This window comes from Geotrypetes seraphini, chromosome 1, assembly GCF_902459505.1.
Source record: "Geotrypetes seraphini chromosome 1, aGeoSer1.1, whole genome shotgun sequence".
Taxonomy (NCBI): domain Eukaryota; kingdom Metazoa; phylum Chordata; class Amphibia; order Gymnophiona; family Dermophiidae; genus Geotrypetes; species Geotrypetes seraphini.
In genome coordinates this window covers 161,293,329-161,312,419 of record NC_047084.1, presented here as the reverse complement: position 1 = coordinate 161,312,419, position 19,091 = coordinate 161,293,329, and the positions used below count along the sequence as shown (strand labels likewise).

Sequence of the window (19,091 nt, the reverse complement as noted above, 5' to 3'; positions counted from 1 at the left end):
ATTCAGGTACTCAAGGATTTTTTATCTGTCTGTCCCTGCGGGCTCACAATCTACCTAATGTACCTGGAGTAATGGGGGGATTAAGTGACTTACCCAAGGTCACAAGGAGCAGCGTGGGTTTGAACCCACAACCCCAGGGTGCTGAGGCTGTAGCTTTAACTACTACGCCACTACGCCACACACATGTTTGACAAGGTGTATCAAGTAAATACTAATAGCAGCCATATTGGGAGAGGGGTGGAGTCCCTTGGGCTGTCCTGGTAGCTCATTGGCCAGTGCTGTATACTGTCATGCAGAGAACCTGGTTTTAATTCCCAGACTAGGACTTTGTTCTGCAGGCTGCCTATGCTGTAGATTCTGCAGGGCTTGAGGCACAACCCTCAGAGGGGAAGGAGTCTTGTAACTCAGTAGTGATATCTAGTGACCAGTTAGGCAAATTCTGGAGAAGTCTCCAGTCATACCCCGACTTTCTACACGGTCCCCAAAATATACAAAACCCTGGTTAATCCTCCTGGGAGACCAATTGTGTCCCTTAGAGGTACCATCCTTGAACCTCTATCCAAAATAGTAAATTTATTTTTTGTTTTTTTTTTTAATTCTTTATTCATTTTTAAACTTTCATCAAGTGTACAAAAATTCATAATAAACACAATTAATCTGAGCACTTGAACATCTTATCATTATAATCTATAAGTAGAAATGTAACCCTCTCCCCACCATCCCTCAAAGCCCATTATTCATTATAAGATCATATACTTGAAACCCTCCCCCCCACCCAATACTAAATGGTGTATAATTAATAGAAAAATGGCATCTAATCATGACAAAAAAATGTTAATGGCTCCCATATTTTAATAAAATTTTTATAATTTCCATTCTGTACCGCTATTGATCTTTCCATTCTATATATATGACATACTGAATTTATTTTTTGAAACCAGAGATATCTAAAGCTAAATCTTTTGTACGAGACACGACTCATTTTTAAAATCTCATTAAGAACATGAGGGTTCAACAGTATGATTTACTAATAACTATGGACTTGGAGGCACTGTATATTAACATCCCCCAGTGTGATGCTCTACAAATTGTGCATGAGGTTTTGTCTGATAATGAAGAAGTTAATCGCATACCAAAGGATTTCCTCATGACTTTAATCAACTTGGTCCTTCAAAAAAACTTATTTGAAATACAGGGTGAGGTTTGTTTGGTTTATTTTTTTCTTCAAACCCATGGCGTTGCCCCTAGCATGGCCAACCTGTACGTTTCTACATTTGAAAAACGCCACTTGTATGACTTGTGGTTACGGTATATAGATGATGTCTTTCTTATATGGTCTGATTTCTAAAATCAAGTTTCAGGAGTTTCTTGAATGGCTCAATACTCTGGACGTTAACTTGAAGTTTACAGCCATGGTCAGTGAGCGGGATGTCACCTATTTGGACACTAAAGTCATAAAAGATACAAATGGCTTAGTTACAACGGTCCATAGAAAACAAACTGACCGCAATACTATAGAGAATGACATGGGGGGAAAAATCCGTCCCCGTCACTGCCCTGGCCCACTGTCCCCTTCGCCGCCATTCCCTTCACCGCCCCGTCACCGTCACTGCCATCCCATTCACCACCCCGTCACCGTCCCCGCAGCATCCATATAAGCCTTAGTACTGCAATATTTAGCTTATTTCTTCCTTATAATGCTGAACTAGAGAAAGAGATGTTCAGCTGGCAGGGCTGGCAGGGCTTTGTTTATAAACTTTTATCAACACAACTAATATACTGCTTTATCCTAAAGCAAAAAATAAATAAATAAATATAAATTTTTTTTTCTACCTTTGTTGTCTGGTTTCTGCTTTCCACATCTTCTCATTCAATTCCTTCCATCCACTGTGTGTCTTCTCTCTGTGTCTTCCATTTGCTGTTACTGTGCCTCCCCCTTCACCACCCCCCCCCCCCAATTGGTCTAGCACCCATCTTCTTCCCTCCGCTCCCCCATAGTCTGGCATCTGTCTTCTTCCCTTCCATCGTCTTCTCCACACTCTGTCTTCCACATTTCCCTTCAGGGTCTGTTCCTCTCTACCCTCTTTCAATGTCTGTTCTATTCCTTTCCACCCTTCCCTCCCTCCTTTACCATCTGCTCCTTTCTACCACCCTTCAGCTCCTCTCGCGTGGCCTATCTATCTACCTCCCTCCCTCTTATTTTCGTGGCACGTTACAATGTAATTTGTGCAAGCCGCTGGAGCCTGTGAGCTCGGTCCTTGTCCCATCCCCACAAACCATCACACTTCTGTGTTCCTATTTTCCCCATTTCTAATATCTCCCCTATGTATCTGGAATTGCCCCCCCTCCCCCCGTGTCCATATACCATCCCCATGGCATGTCCCCTTTATGTCTCTGTCCCTATGCCCCCATGCACATAATTTCCCCTCTTTCTGTTACCTTCCTATGTCCAGATTTCCCCTATCTTCTTCTTCCATACCAGTGTGTCTCTTCTTTTCAACCCCATCTAGCTTCTTTCCCTCTTTCTTCCCCCCCCCTGCTTCCAGTATCTGACTCACCTGCCTGTCCTTCCCTTTCTTTCCTGCTGTGGGTTTCTTTCTTTCCCTCTTCATCCCCTTGGCCCAGAATCTTTTTCCCTTTCACTCCCTCCTTCCTACTGTGAGCCGGGATCATGCGCGGTCCAGCAGCCCCCACCCGCCCGATCACAGCATTTAGCCAGCTCCCTCCCTCCACCTCACCTTATATTCCAAGTTTGCCGGCTTTCCATTTCGCCGAGCCGCATGCTTTCAAAAAGCCGCCCATGCACGGCTGCTCAGTTGTTCAATCTTCTGCTCTGATGCAACCGGAAACAGGAAGTTGCAGCAGAGAAGATTGAACAACTCCAGCAGCCGCGTGTGCGTGGCTTTTTGAAAGCGTGTGGCTCGGTGAAATAGAAAGCCGGCAAACTTGAAATATAAGGTGAGGTGGAGGGAGGGAACTGGCTAAACGCTGCGATTGGGCGGGTGGGGGCTCCTGGACCATGCGAGCCTTGATTGCTTCACTGCGGAGACAAGACCATTCACCGCTCCACGGGGCGGTGAATGGCCTTGTCCCCGTCCCCACAGCGACTACTATTTTTCTTTCCCCGTTTCGGCGAGTTACCCGCAGCTACTTGCGGCTAGCCGCGGGTAACAACCACCGTGTCAATACAATAAATGTGCCAATACAATAAATGTGGGGAAGTGAAAGTGTATTAAACCCTGAAGAAGCGGTTGTATACCGTGAAACATTGGTGATTGTATAACTGTTACCTACATTATATGCAAAGCTGCTAATAGTCTCAGGCCCGCTAGAATAGTGGTTTTGGCACATTCTCTCAGGACGTTTTTTGGCTGATGATGTGGGTGCTTTTAAGCTCTGCCGTAATGAATACCTGAGGCCTTTTTCTTCTGTTAGAATAGTGCTTTTAGATTTATAAGTTTTATTTTATTTTATTTTATTTTTTTTAATCTTTATTCCTTTTTATTTCTTTCAACAAGTGTACAGTATTATTACAATTAATTTACATAACACACTTGGCATTCTTAAACAATATTATTATACATGTTTTTATTCCCCCCCACCTCCCACCCTTTTCCATATCAATAAAATATTCCTTCCAAATTTATATATAATTATACATCCCTTTTTGATAATACAATTAATCTGACATGAAATCTGTCCCTCCCCCATCCTTCTTCCTCAAACACTTTAAACATTTTATTATACCCAGTAATGCACAACAATAAATATCCCATCCTATTACATATATCTCCTTATTTTTCATAACAACATATTTCCAATATTTTTCCCTCCCTATCCCTCCCATCCCATCCCATTTCTATATATTATCCCCTAAGGAAAAAGAATAAACTTTACTCGTTATAATATTCAATTAATGGCCTCCACACCTCTTGAAATCTTTTAAAATACCCCCTCTGTATCGCAAGAAATCTTTCCATCTTATACATATGACAAACTGAGTTCCACCAAAAATTACAATTCAATCTAGAACAGTCTTTCCAATTAGTTGTTATCTGTTGAATTCCCACTCCCGTAAGAATTAACAATAATTTATTGTTTGCTGTAGATATTTGGCATTTGGCCCTCATACACATTCCAAAAATCACTCTGTCGTAGGATAAAGCCACATGACTCTCCATCAACATATTAACTTGATCCCATATTGATATCCAAAATGCCTGAATACATGGACAATAAAATAAAAGATGGTCTAGAGTTCCAGCTTCAATTTTACAATGCCAGCATTTATTAGACTTAGAGCAATCTAATTTTTGTAATCTAGTAGGGGTCCAGAATGCTCTATGCAACAAAAAGAACCATGTTTGCCTAATAGATGCTGACATCGTACCTTTAATTCTCCAAGACCAAATACGTGGCCATTGAGATGCATTAATCTGATGCTTAATCTCAATGCTCCAAATATCTCTTAATCCATTTTTAGGCTTCTTATTCAAATAATTAGATATAATTTTATACCACTTTGCGGCCTGGTGACCCAGAAAATCTGCCTGTAAACATAAGAATTCTAAGCTGTAATGATCATTTAAAGATTTCCATTCAGGGAACCCCACCTGAATAGCCTGCTTCAATTGCAACCACTTATAACTTTGTTTTTTATTCAGACCATATTTATGTTGCAATTGTGAAAATTCAAGCATCTTACCATTATCAATTACTTCCGTTAATGATCTTATACCTGCTTTAATCCAATCTTTCCAGACAACCTTAAACCCGCCTATTTGTATCTTGGAGTTTACCCAAATAGTCTGTTGTTTCGATTTTAAAATAGAATCAGTAGTTAATTTGTCTACAAACCTTAATGTTTTCCAAGTATCCATTAATACTCTATTGTCCTTACGTATTCTAGGCACTTTTATACCAAGCAAAAGATCAAGCCTAAGTGGAAAGATAAGTGATCTCTCCACCCTTAACCACTCTGGTAATTGTTCCAAAAGCTCTGGGAGGACCCAATACATACCTTGGCGCATGATATAGGCCTGATGATACCTATAAAAATTGGGAAAATTTACCCCACCCTCCTCAATTGGTCTTTGCAAAGACACTAAAGCCACTCTTGCAATTTTATCCAGCCAAATAAATTTAACCAGAATACTATTTAATTTTTTATAGAAAGACCCCTGAAAAAACACTGGTATCATTCCCAATTGATAGCAAACCACAGGCAAAATCATCATTTTAACAGTTTGTACTCTTCCCCACCAGGACAAATGTAAAGGATTCCATTACTCACACAACTCTGTAACTTTTTGTAATAAAAATTTTTCATTTATTCTCATTGTCTCTTCAAGTGTTTTATTCAGCCAAATACCTAAGTACTTTATTCCATCCTCTTTCCATATAAAAGGGAAAGAATCAAGTATATCTTTTGTACAATGCACATTTAAAGGTAAAATCTCTGATTTAGTCCAATTTATTTTGTATCCTGAGAATTTCCCAAATGTATCTATGACCTTCAGTAGACATGGGATTGTTGTTTCCGGATTCCTCAAATGAAGCAAGATGTCATCTGCATAAGCAGATACTTTATATTCCACTCCAGCACATGGAATACCCTGTATGTCCTTTGCCTGTCGAATAGCTAATAATAAGGGTTCAAGAACTATTTCAAAGAGCAAAGGAGATAATGGACAACCTTGTCTAACTCCCCTCTGCAACTTAAAAGCATCCGAAAAATTATTATTTATATATAAGCGAGCAGTTTGGGAGCTGTACAATGCTTGTATCATTTGTATAAATCCGGATCCAATACCAAACCATTCCATAGCTTGATACATGAAACTCCATTCTACACGATCAAAAGCCTTCTCAGCATCTAGTGAAACCGAAAAAGCCGGATCATTAATTTGTTTTGTTAAATAATACATCTGAAATGCCAGTCTAGTATTATTAGAAGAGTGTCTTTGAGTAACAAATCCAGTTTAATTCATTCCTATTATATGCGGAAGAGCTTTAGCCAATCTTAATGCTAAAATCTTAGCTAATAATTTACCATCTACATTTATTAAAGATATAGGCCTGTAGTTTGAAACCAATGTTGGATCTTTATTTGGCTTTGGCAAAACAATAGTTAAAGATTCTGCCATAGTGCCTGATATACAACCTTTATTCAGTTGATCCTGATATAATTTTAATAAATACGGTAATAGGGAAATTTGAAATTCTTTATAAAACTCTACTGTAAATCCATCTCCACCTGGAGCGGTCCCAACTCTAAGGGATTTCAATGCCATTTGTAACTCTTTTAATGATATAGGTTTATCTAAACTTCTTTTTATATGATCAGGAACCTTAGGACCTTCAACTAAACTCAAAAAATCCATCCCATCTTTCTCTTTATTTAAATAAGACTCCGAAGAATACAATGACTTATAATATTTTAAAAATTGTTTTAATATATTTCCAATTTGAGAATGAGAATTTCCTAACTCATCTTTAATTATGCTTATTTTCTCCTTCCTTTTCTTTGCTTTTAAATAATTTGCCAATAATCTTCCAGCCTTATTTGCACTACCATAATACACCACCTGCTGAGCAAAAATATCTTTCCTTACTAACCCAGAGGAAATTTCATTATATTCACATTTTTTTAAACAATATTTGAAATGTCTCCTGTTCCCATTTATTAACCAATTTTAATTCCAAATTCTTAATTTCTTTTTCCAAATTCACATATTGTTTTCTTAACAGTTTCTTTTTATATACAGAATATGATATAATTTGTCCTCTCATAGTTGCTTTGAAAGCATCCCATAAAATTCCAATCGAAATTTCCTCTAAATCATTAAGTCTAAAATATTCATTTATTTTATTTTGAAATTCTGTGCAAAATTTAGAATCGGCAAGCAATGTATTATCAAACCTCCATACAGGTTTGGAATTATCTGGATCTACTAAGACTTCTATCCATATACCACCATGATCAGATATTACTATTGGTTCTATGTCAGCTTTTATAACTTGCTGTACCATCTGATCTGAAACAAAAATATAATCAATTCTTGAGAACGATTGATGAACATGTGAACAAAATGTAAATTCCCGATCATTAAAATGAAGAATACGCCATATATCTTTTAAATTACATATTTGTACCAAATTCTCTAATCCCATTGATTTCATTATTCTACTAGGCTTTTTATCCATTATTGGATCTATAACAGCATTGAAATCTCCAGCCACCACTAAATTAGTAGTAGCCAGTGGTAAAACTAATTGTTGTAGAGATTTAAAGAATTCACTTTGATTCGAATTAGGTGCATATATATTTAGTAACGCCATTGTATTACTGCCCATGCTCATGTCAACAAGTAACCACCTTCCTTGAGGATCTGCCTTAACCATATTAAATGTTGCTGGACATTTTTTATTAATCAATATTGCAACTCCTGCCTTCTTTTTTACCGCTGGTGCAAATAAACATTGTTTTATCCACTTATCTGTCAGCTTCATAGACTCTGTTCCAGACAAATGTGTCTCTTGCAAGAAACATATATCTATATTTTGTTGTTTAATATATTCCAATACCTTTTTACTTTTTATAGGGTGATTAAGGCCATTTACATTCAAAGAAAAAATTTTAAAACCCATTTTACAAATAAAATATAAAATACATATATAATCCACTCAAACATAAAATATACATTTTTTCTTTTTCCTTAAACCAATATATGAGTCTCCCCCCCTCTTTCCCCATCCCCCCCTATTCCCATCCCCCACCCTCCCCTCCCCTAACACAAATGCAAACTTCGAAACGCACATATTACTGAGCAAAAAATAAACTCCCCACAGGCAATAACATACTCATTTTTCTTTCTCTAATCTTTCAAACAACCAACACTAAATTCTCCTGCAGTCAATCCATTCTTCAATACCCTAAATACTCATATTTACTATAATTCTTTATTATATACTTCCCCCCTCATTCAAATTTCCAAACATTCTTCCATCCTATACCTCTAATATATTTATAAAAGGATATACCCAATATTTCGGAAACCATTTCTTACAATATATACCCCCCCAAGATTAATATTATTTTATTTATTTATTTATTTTTTTGTCTAACCTAAGTTTCTCACAACTTCAATGGAACATACATCACTCCATCCTATAATATTCATTTTTTTTTTAAACCTTACATCAAAAGAAGGATCAAACATTTCAACCAAGCAGACCTCATATTTTTTAAAACTCTCATTAATTTTCATTGCATCTTCAATCTATTACAGTCTATTCTCCATTCTGCACAACTGTAACACTTGTACATCTTCATCCTGCTGTTTCAGTCTCTTATTCCATCTTCTTGCAGATTGCTATTTCATCTTTCTCCAATAAAGTATTTTTGCAACATCATCCTTATATCTCAGTCAATTTCAGATGCAAATTGTAAATCTAAATAATGCTCAAGTCATTTCCATCAGTCCATCTTCACATCTTCTTTTCTTTACATCAATAGTCTTTTGTATTTTTCATCTTATTATATTCTAAGTTCCCACATTTCTCCAATGCAGCATTTATGTGTCCTCATATTATTATCTCAGTCACGCTCAAATGCAAATTATAAATTCACATTAAGAAACCATCCAAATCTTATAATTGTTCCTCATATTTTCTTCACTTCCTATATGCTCCATCCCTCTTCTTACCTTGTCAAAATCTTCTTTTCTTCTTTTCTTATTGTCTCTTTAAAATTTTTCATTTCTATTCTTTAAATCTTGTTTGAAATGTTGATCCCCCTTAAACCTAACTGCAACAATTTTCTAGAAAATTTTTCTCCTTTTCTATTTTTTTTTCCACTTTTTCCTTCTTTATAAAATATCTTTCAATTTTCACTCAAAAATATAAACCAAAAATAATCTAAGTATATTATTTATTACAATTTCTAAATACTTTCATGAAACCATAGGCAAATTATATTGATCTAGAAATTCCTGTAATTTGCCTGCTTCTTCAAAATTATAAGTTTTATTCTCATAAGTTACCCTCATAATAGCAGGGTATATCAATCCATATCTTGCTCCCATTGCTCTCAGTTTAGGTCTTAAATCCAAAAGCTGTTTTCTTCTGTAGGCTGTAGCTTTTGCAAAGTCAGGTACTATAAAGATCTTAGAATCCTGGCATTTAAGATCCTTGTTTGTTTTAGCCAGCTTTATAATCTCTACCACCTGCTGATGTCTTAGCAGCTTAAAGATTAGTGGACGGGGACCCTTCTGACTATTTGATCTTTTCATCGGTATCCGATGTGCTCTTTCTATCTCCAAAGGAAAAGAACTTTTAAATGGCAAGATCTTTGGGATAAAATTAGTCACAAATTGAATAGGATCATTCTGCTCAATCCCCTCAGGTATCCCAATCAGACGCAAATTATTCCTTCTTTCACGATTTGATAAGTCTTCAAAATCCTTTTTCAACGCCTCTATTTCTCTGTGATCTCTTTTACACACCAGCATTTTTTTTTTTTTTATTTATTCAATTTTTCTATACTGTTCTCCCAGGGGAGTTCAGAATGGTTTACATGAATTTATTCAGGTACTCAATCATTTTTCCCTGTCTGTCCCGGCAGGCTCACAATCTACCTAATGTACCTGGGGCAATGGGGGAATTAAGTGACTTGCCCAGGGTCACAAGGAGCAGCGTGGGTTTGAACCCACAACCTCAGGGTGCCGAGGCTGTAGCTTTAACCATTTTCTTCTTTTTTGTATTCATATATAGAAAAGTATATATTTTTTTAAAAAAAATTTTTTATTCATATTTTGTTAACCGAGTCGAGCCCTCCTGTTGTGATGAATAGGTATAAAAAAAATCAAAGATTAGATTAGATATGTAAGTTTCACCCCAAGAGAGCGTTAAGTAGAAATTTATGCTAACACAGTCTCTATTTATATGCATATAGTTTGATGGCATCCATGTAGTGAGTGGATCTCTTGACACTTCGATCAGAGTTTGGGATGTGGAAACCGGGAACTGTATTCACACTTTAACGGGACACCAGTCATTAACTAGTGGAATGGAACTCAAGGACAACATTCTTGTCTCTGGAAACGCAGATTCTACGGTCAAAATCTGGGATATCAAAACAGGACAGTGTTTACAAACTTTGCAAGGTGAGGTTTCTTGTATCTCGCTTGATTGGCATTTTAAAACTTGTTAAATGATTTATGTTTAATATAAGTTTATGTTTATGTTCTATATTATAGTCTCTAAATAAAGACTCAAAATTTTTAGTCTTTTTTTTTAGAATAGGGAAATGCATTATGGACATGACAGTTTGAACCTCTGTGCACATATATATATTTTTTATCTCTGAATTCAAGGATATGTCTGCACATAAATTGCCTGATTGAAGATAGTTATGTGTAATTTTTTATAGTGAGGGCAAATGAAACTGACACAGCAGGAGAACAGCAGCTGGAGTACGCATAAGGGTAAACTCATGCATACACAGAATCCTCTCCCTCCTCCACTACCTTACCTTACACTAAAAAATGACACACTTACCAAATTTGTCACAAGAATCTCCTATGTAAAATCTTGCCCCCAACATAACCAGTACATAACCAGTTGTACATTCTCTCCAAATGTCACAGTTCGTTTAATAAAGCAAACCCCATATATACCATCCCCAGTGGATTGTGCACTATTAAGAAAAATGTACAAACCATATTCTCCTGACAGACTCTATCCTCCAAGAAATTCGTTTAGAGGATAGTGTGTGTCAAGAATATATTGTTTGTGCATTTTCTTTTCTTGCTAGGAGACAAACCATTGGAGACAGTATGTATGCAGGGTTTTTTTTAAGAGAGTCTTTGACAGAGCTATATATCAAACAGAGACAATCTGACTACTGGACAGACTTAACATCCACCTAAGGCAGCACAATTTTAGGACAGCACAGATGCAGCAGTCAGTGTGTCAGAAAATTCTTCATGGCCAGCATGTTCATGGCCACACATTTTCAAGGCTTCTTGGGTCCCATCCCACTTAGACTTCCTTTTTTGGAGGGGGTAGAACTCCAGCAGGCCTTGAATATGTGCAGATGCTCAAGACTGGACACCAGCCATGACTTGCCGACTGCCACATCAGTGGTGCCCTGGAGCAGGTAGGGAAGGGAAGCCAAGGAACACCTCGTGGGGAGGGGTGTTGGGAGGCAGGAAATGGACATTGGATGGGAGGGTCTTGAGTCACCCCTTGGTGGAGGGGGGGAGGGGGAGCACAATGCTGAAAGTTCACCTTGGTTGTCTGGTACCCGTGAGCTGATCCTAATGGTAAGTACGTGATATCCATTTAAGAAGAAGAACATAAGAAGTTGCCTCCACTGGGTCAGACCAGAGGTCCATCGCGCTCAGCGGTCCACTCCCACGGCGGCCCATCAGGTCTATGACCTGTGAAGTAGTTCCTGACCATTTTTATAACCTACCTCTACTTCTATCTGTACCCCTCAATCCCCTTAACCTTTAGGAACCTATCTAAACCTTCCTTGAACCCCTGTACTGTGTTCTGGCCTATCACAACCTCCGGAAGCACGTTCCATGTGTCCACCACCCTCTGGGTAAAAAAGAACTTCCTAGCATTTGTTTTAAACTTGTCCCCTTTCAGTTTCTCTGAGTGACCCCTAGTACTTGTGGTTCCCCACAGTCTGAAGAATCTGTCCCTGTCTACCTTCTCTATGCCCTTCAGGATCTTGAAGGTTTCTATCATGTCTCCTCTAAGTCTCCACTTTTCCAGGGACTACGAATATCTTGGAAATGTACTGTACTGTACTTGGTGTACACCTTTCTAACCTTGTTTTGTTGCTTTCTAATGTCAATTATTTTTAATGTTTAGAGCTTGCTTACACTTGCCTTTTAAAACTTTTTAAGAAATATGTTCAAGTGGGGGGTGGTTAGCCTTTATGGCTTTCTGTATCCTAAGGCTTTAAATTTCTAGTTTAAATGATCCAAAACTGTTACCTTGTAAAAGCTATTTAGAATCCTTTGTGAAATAAATGGGTAGATTGGCCTGTTCCCAGCAGATCAATGTCCCAGTTAGAAGAAGTCATCACGGCAAATCACGTACTAGTTAAGAGTTCCAGGATATGGAAAATGAGTGTTCTGCATCCCACCTCACTCCAGAATGGCACTGGGGAGCACTGAAAGGGCTATTTTGTATTTCTATGGCTTATTCTGTGACCATTCTGTTACAGAAATAGAGAATGTCTCAGTTTGGTATCTTTCACAGTACTAAATATTCAGCCTTTTACCTGAGATGTCAAGAGGCTAAAAAAGTGGACATTTAAGGGCAACTCTTTAACTGGATTACTCTCAGGTGCACATCCCTTTGCTCCTGTCACTCCGGAGTGACCAGAGAAGGTTGACACTGCAGAATTTTATTTTATTTTTTTAAATCATCTTTATTAAAGAGGCCGTGGAAAACAGAACCATCAATACAATGAAATAGTCTTACCAAGAAGAAGGGAAACAGGAAAAAAAAGGAAGAATACAACAAGTGAATATCAGCCGTACAAAGACAGGAGCCTTACAGCATCAATAAAGTTCCCCCCCTAAATAAACATGTCAACAATCCACAGCAACCGGTAGTATGGAGAACTAAATGGGTCAGGGAATCGAACAATAAATATACCATAATACTAAGCAAGTCCTTTGGAAGAGAAGGCCCCGCTTTCCCAGACCTCCGCTTTTCCTTTACCTGAAGAATTGTGACTACTAAAATAGAGGTCCAACAGCCCTGAAGAAGTGGTCTTATTTCCAGTGGGGGTGGTGTGGAATTAGATTTTTTTTTAGGAAAATTACTGAAATTCTCTATCTCTAAATAACCATTTTTGCATGTTGATAAGGAACTTGCTTTCTTATAACGCATCCTCGCCTTGGTACCTTAGGAAATAAGAACACAACATAGTAGATGACAGCAGATAAAGACCTGAATGATCCATCCAGTCTGCCCAAAGTGATTCAATTAAAATTTTTTTTTCTTATTCTTAGCTGTTTCTGGGCAAGAATCCAAAACTCTGCCCGGTACTTGGGCTTAGGTTCCAACTACTGAAGTCTCCGTCAAAGCTCACTCTAACCAAGGGGTGTCCAACCTTTTGGCTTCACTGGGCCGCATTGGTCGAAAAAAATGTTTCTGGAGCCGCACAAATGTGCAAACGCTGCAGTAAGACACCCGGGGGCAGCAGAGGAAAACACTGAATCGCCCTCAACTGGGGCTGTACAAAATACTTCATGGGGCCGCATGTGGCCCTCGGGCTGCAGGTTGGACATCCCTGCTCTAACCCATCTAGACCCTCCCAGCCATTGAAGACCTCCCCAGCCCATCCGCCACCAAACGGCCATATACAGACACAGATCGTGCATGTCTGTCCAGTACTGGCCTTAGTTCTTCAATATTTACAATTATTTTCTGATTCTAGATCCTCTGTGTTCATACCACGCTTTTTTGGACTCCGTCATCGTTTTCCTCTCCTCCACCACAAATGCTCATAACTTTAAAACATGGATGGAGGAGAGAGGCACACACTTTACAGATGGTTCACCCTATGGATATATTTTTTGTTAGTTTAAATCTACTGTAAACCATATCCAGCTTATTCTATTTGTGTTATCCATAAACAGAAGAACCAAGACCAAAGGAAAACTGTAGAAGAGATGTTTTTGATGTAGGCTTTTATTCAATCAATCCTCATATGCATAAAATGGAATGAGGAGGACCCAATGCGGTCCGCGTTTCGATGAACACGCCTTCCAGGATAATACTATAGGATCAAAACATAGCAAAAGTGGATGCTGAGAAATTGACATAAAACCAAATCCTTGATCTTGTGCTATGAAAGTAGAGCGCTGCCAAACCATAAACAGAAGCTTCCATTGTAAGCCTCTCTAAATCATCCAGCTCCCCCTAAGTTCGGCTAATGCACTCTAATCTCTAGGGTCCACTTTAAATGCGCTTGCCTAACTTTCAAGATCCTACACCGCATCCTCCCTCCCCTCATCCCACTATCTTGGAATTCCTTGAATCCTAACAACACCAGATCCATCCAAAAATTCAAACTATCCTTCCCCTCATTAAAAGGCATATCCCATCCAGGAAAACTAGGGGCATCCCTCTCCTTCAGAATTACAGAGCTCTGGAATAACCTTTCTACCCCACTTCGAAATCTGGGCACCCTCCAACTTTTCCGAAAACATTTGAAAACTTGGCTATTCTCAAAAATGTAATATTTCCTCCTCTTTATTATAGTAAATCCCTCTAAACTTTCTCTATACTGTCCTGTATCCCTCATTGGAGTTCCTTCTCTATACCATTCCCTGTAAACCATGCCGAGCTGTACGAGTGTGGAGATGATGCGGTATACAAACTTAAGGTTTAGTTTAGTTTAATTACATTACATTACATTACATTAGGGATTTCTATTCCGCCTGTGCCTTGCGGTTCTAGGCGGATTACAATATAGAAGATGTCTGGGCAATTCCAGTAGAATTACATTACAGGATAAGAGTAAATTACAGGAACAGTAAAGAATTATGATACAACAATTTAACAGAATGATACATAACACAGAGGATAATACATGTCACAGAAGATAATACATATCACAGGAGATAATATATATCGATTGAATCAAGTTAAATCAGGTGTAGTGTAGAAGAGTTACAGTACATTCTAAATCACAGACAAGGAGATACTATAGGTGGGTATTTCTGAAGGCGTTGATTGGGAACTCGTTGGGAGGAGGTTAGAGTGATGGGAGATATTTTTTGAACAATAGTGTTTTTATTTCTTTACGGAAATCTTTTATGTCTGTTGTTTTGATCAGTAATTCTGAGATGTCAGAGTCGATTTTAGCTGCCTGTGTCCCTAGAAGGTTGTCGTAAAGTTTCTTACGACGAGTTCCGTTGAGAGGTGGGAAGGTGAAGATGTTCTGCGTTCTCCTTCTTCTGGGTGAGAGGTAGTAGTGAAAGCGGTTGTTTAGGTAACTAGGTGCCGTGCCGTGGGTTACTTTGAAAATGAGACAGTAGAGTTTGAATTGTATTCTTGCTCTTATTGGTAGCCAGTGAGATTCTAAGTATGCATTAGTAATGTGGTCATGTTTGCTGAGTGAGTATATGAGTCTGAGGGCTGTGTTCTGGATGGTCTGCAGTTTTTTTATTGTGTTGATAGGGCAAGGTAAGTAAAGGCTGTTGCAGTAATGCACTGTATAGTGCCTCCCTGGATATCGGCGGCCACCCTTGTGATGCTACTCTGCAGGTGTAACAGCAGGAGGGAAGTGCTAAGGCAGCAGGCATTTCCAAGCACAAATACACCACTTACAGATTCATTTCAGCTGCTCAGCAGCATTGGGAAAAGCCCTAGGCTGGTCGTCTTTTTTTTAATGAAGAAAAACAAATGCGTGCAAAGCTCTTAAAACCAAACCAACTCTGATAGAGAGCCAATTTCATTACAAACCAATGCATTAGTTACACGAGTGTTATTAGCAACACCCACACTAGTTGATATTTCTTTTACATAACCCACTTATTAGTTCAGAGAGCGCTAATATTCCAAAGAAAGTTCAAACCGTTCAGTCAGGACTTGTAAGACGAGGAAATCAGTCAAATGAGCTCTTTGATAGGGAAGCATGCTTTGCTTAGAGGTAATAAGTAGTTATAAGAGACGGTTCAGTGTGCATGGCGGCAATCTGATTATGAAACAGACATCTTGTCTGTTTCTAAGTGGCAGGAAATGCAGGCCATTCCATTTCCTTGATTTATTTCAGCAGACAAGGTAAGCTGCCACCAGGCCTAATTATCCAGTTGGCCTTGAAATGTCCAGATGACCCCTAAATTAAATATGCTGGCAGACTGCATCGAGAGAGCACTTCCTGCACATCTATTTGTATTGACTTAGTCCAGAATACCCTTAGCAATTTGGTGTTAAACCAGAATGGCATCTGTCTCATTTTATAGGCAAAATATTATACATAATACAATCTGGAAAGCTATGGGGGGAAGAGGGTTTATATATACTAAAAGAGATTAAGTTTTGTGTTATATGACAACTGCTCTGAATCCTTCTGTGCACATAGGAGTTTTGTTGCAAATATATCCTTCTCCTGTAGCTGATCCTTCTTTCCTATCAGGGAATAAAAAAATTTAAGGAAAATGGAATATTTAAAATATAGCAAGATATAATGTAATTTTAAACCTATCTACCCATAACTCACAGCAAAAAAATGTAAAAAAAAAAAATCAGAAAAGGTCAAAATAATGTTTTCTGCAGAAATTGAACTATGCCAGTGCCAGTCTGAGTTTTTTTGGGTTTTTTTCAATTAAAATTAGTTCCATTAAAAAGTCATTTAGGATTATTTTTAAAGGCCCAATTGGCCACTCGGTATATGAAAATTTAAATGTTAGCCAATGTGAAGTACTAATCATGTTTTCTATTCTTCTCTTTCCTAGGTCCCAATAAGCATCAGAGTGCGGTAACCTGCTTACAGTTTAACAAAAACTTTGTAATTACCAGCTCAGACGATGGGACTGTAAAACTGTGGGACTTAAAAACGGGTGAATTTATCCGAAATCTGGTCACACTGGAGAGTGGGGGAAGTGGAGGAGTGGTTTGGCGGATCAGGGCCTCCAATACAAAGCTAGTGTGTGCAGTTGGAAGCCGAAATGGGACTGAGGAAACAAAGCTGCTGGTATTGGACTTCGATGTGGATATGAAGTGAACAGCGAAAGATAAATATGTCCAAATGTCTAGACTATGTAATTCCCCCCTCCCCACCCTCCCTCCTCTCAAGTCTCCAACCTTCCCTTCCATTCCCCAAAGAAAAGAGAAATCCCTTGGCCCTGGGTGGTACAGAAGGTTGATTTGGGACAACAAATCATAGCGATCATGGGACTGTGAGAGGGAAAAGAGGGGGTGGTCATCAATAACGGACAAGAGAAGAATTTACAGTCTCATCATGAAAAAGACGTCCCACCTTGGCACCTTAGCAAAAGTAAGATACTTGAAACTCCAGGTGCAGTTTTTCTCTTAATTGTCCCATAAGTGGTCACTGGGCAGAATACATGGTAAAAGCATTGTTGCGGGTCATGCTTTAAACTGTTTTGTAACCATCCAGCAAGGAGCTGAGAATACCACCAAAACAATTACTGCTCGATTTTAGACTGGAGAGCACCTGTCATAAAGCAAGCTTTCCTGACCCAGAAAAGCTAAAATATTTTTTTACTGTGAATTGTTTTTGTACAGGTATACCGTACAAAGGGTTTCTTTTATTATTTTTGCCTACCATTGCCGATGTCAAGCTCAGTATTAGCGTGTTAATCTCTTTATTCTTACTTCCATCTGCACTCTTCAGTGTGTGTTGCTCTATGGTGGTAAGTTGTCCAGACTTCTCAAATGGAGTTCATTCTTGACGCTGGTGCTTGAAGTAGGTCTTCAACTATGGGACTGTTCTCCCACCGCTGTACTGTATTCCCAGTGGCCAAAAGTGTTTATGCTGCTATATGAAAGAGAGGGGAAAAAAGGCAAATTTTTTTGTTTTTGGTTTTATAAGGGTTTTTTTTGTTTGTTTTTTTAATGCTGTGACGTTTTAGTCCCAGACTGAATCCCAAATTTGCTCTAGTTCGGTTATCAGAAAATAAAATTAAATAACAGACATTCTCCACTGAAACTTGAGCCAACTGTGCCTCTAAGAGGCTGAGAGTGGGAGAGTTTCAGACAATTAAGAATTAAGTTTGCCTGTAAATAAAGAAGTAAGAAAGTGTGCAAAGTTTATTTTCTTGTTTCTGGTCAACATATGAACACATTCCTTAGAGAAAAGCTGTTACAGCCCATTGTATGGGGATTTTTTTTTGTGAGGACTGTGGTAACTGGCATGAACAAGATAAACTGATTATATATATACTGATTTTATGGGCACCTTTTACTAAGGTGCGCTAGCGTTTTTAGCGCACGCAGGATTTTAGCGTGCGCTAAACCCACGCTACCCTTCTAGAACCAACGCCAGCTCAGTGCTGGTGTTAAAGTCTAGCGCACGTGGCAATTTAGCATGCGCTATTCTGAGCATTAAAGCCCTAATGCGTGTATGTGTGTGTGTGTGTATATATATATATATATATATATATATATATACATACACGCATTATACATACACGCATATACATATATATATATATATATATATACACACACACACATACACGCATTAGGGCTTTAATACCCAGAATAGCGCATGCTAAATTGCCACGTGCGCTAGACTATATATATATATATATATATATATATGCTGGTAACTTGTGCTATAGTGCAGGTTTTGGTTTGCAGGAGGGGCAGAAACATGGTAAAAACTATTAGCTCTGTTGCTGTAAGTTGCTGAGAAACCACGAAGTGGGATCCCTAGGCAAAAACAAAACCATGGTTAGTGGAAAAACAAACAAATAATTTTACTTTCCCTCATTCTCGGAGCCACAACTCAAGATGAACTGTGAACATGATTTAACACTGTATCCTAGTTGATCTTTTTTTATTTTGTTTGCATTTGCTTTTATTTCTTGTCTATTAATTTATAGTCTGATTTTTAAATAATCAGATTCCAGTTGATTAATTTACAGTTATGTAATTTACAGTTATATAACAACCAGCCATGATGGAGAACCCCCCCTCCCCCCAATGTTTTAAAGGGATTGTGTCTATGGTTTGATCCACTTAGAAATTTTATTTTCTTATAACTTAAGTGCAATAAAATGTGGGTTTTTTCATGGTAGTCTGTTTCTTGCTTCCTTTGGCGTGTTGTGTTTCTCATAAGATATTTTATTCATCCCTTCAGAACCTAAATCCATCATGATGTTAAATACAAGCTGGCCATGCAAACAGTTTTCATGCAACAGTATTTAGAATAATATTACATTGAGTTAATCTCCATATTCTCTTTATTTTTCATAAATCAGGTACTAGAAATATACCTACAAACTGAGAATCGACATAAAATTTTTCAAAGGAAGCAACACTGTGTACTATAGATAATATAATGTAATGTAGTTGCTTCTAGCTTA

General features: G+C 38.2%; 1 protein-coding gene across 1 annotated transcript in view; it reads left to right on the top strand.

Annotated features, from left to right (window-relative positions):
* The window catches only part of FBXW7 (F-box and WD repeat domain containing 7), a 160,041-nt gene extending 142,238 nt beyond the window's left edge, over positions 1–17,803 (top strand). Inside the window, 2 exon segments of the mRNA XM_033940721.1 lie at positions 9,956–10,166; positions 16,494–17,803. Coding sequence (XP_033796612.1) covers positions 9,956–10,166; positions 16,494–16,762 — 480 coding nt within the window. The 3' untranslated portion in view covers positions 16,763–17,803.
* The last annotated feature ends 1,288 nt before the right edge of the window (positions 17,804–19,091 follow it).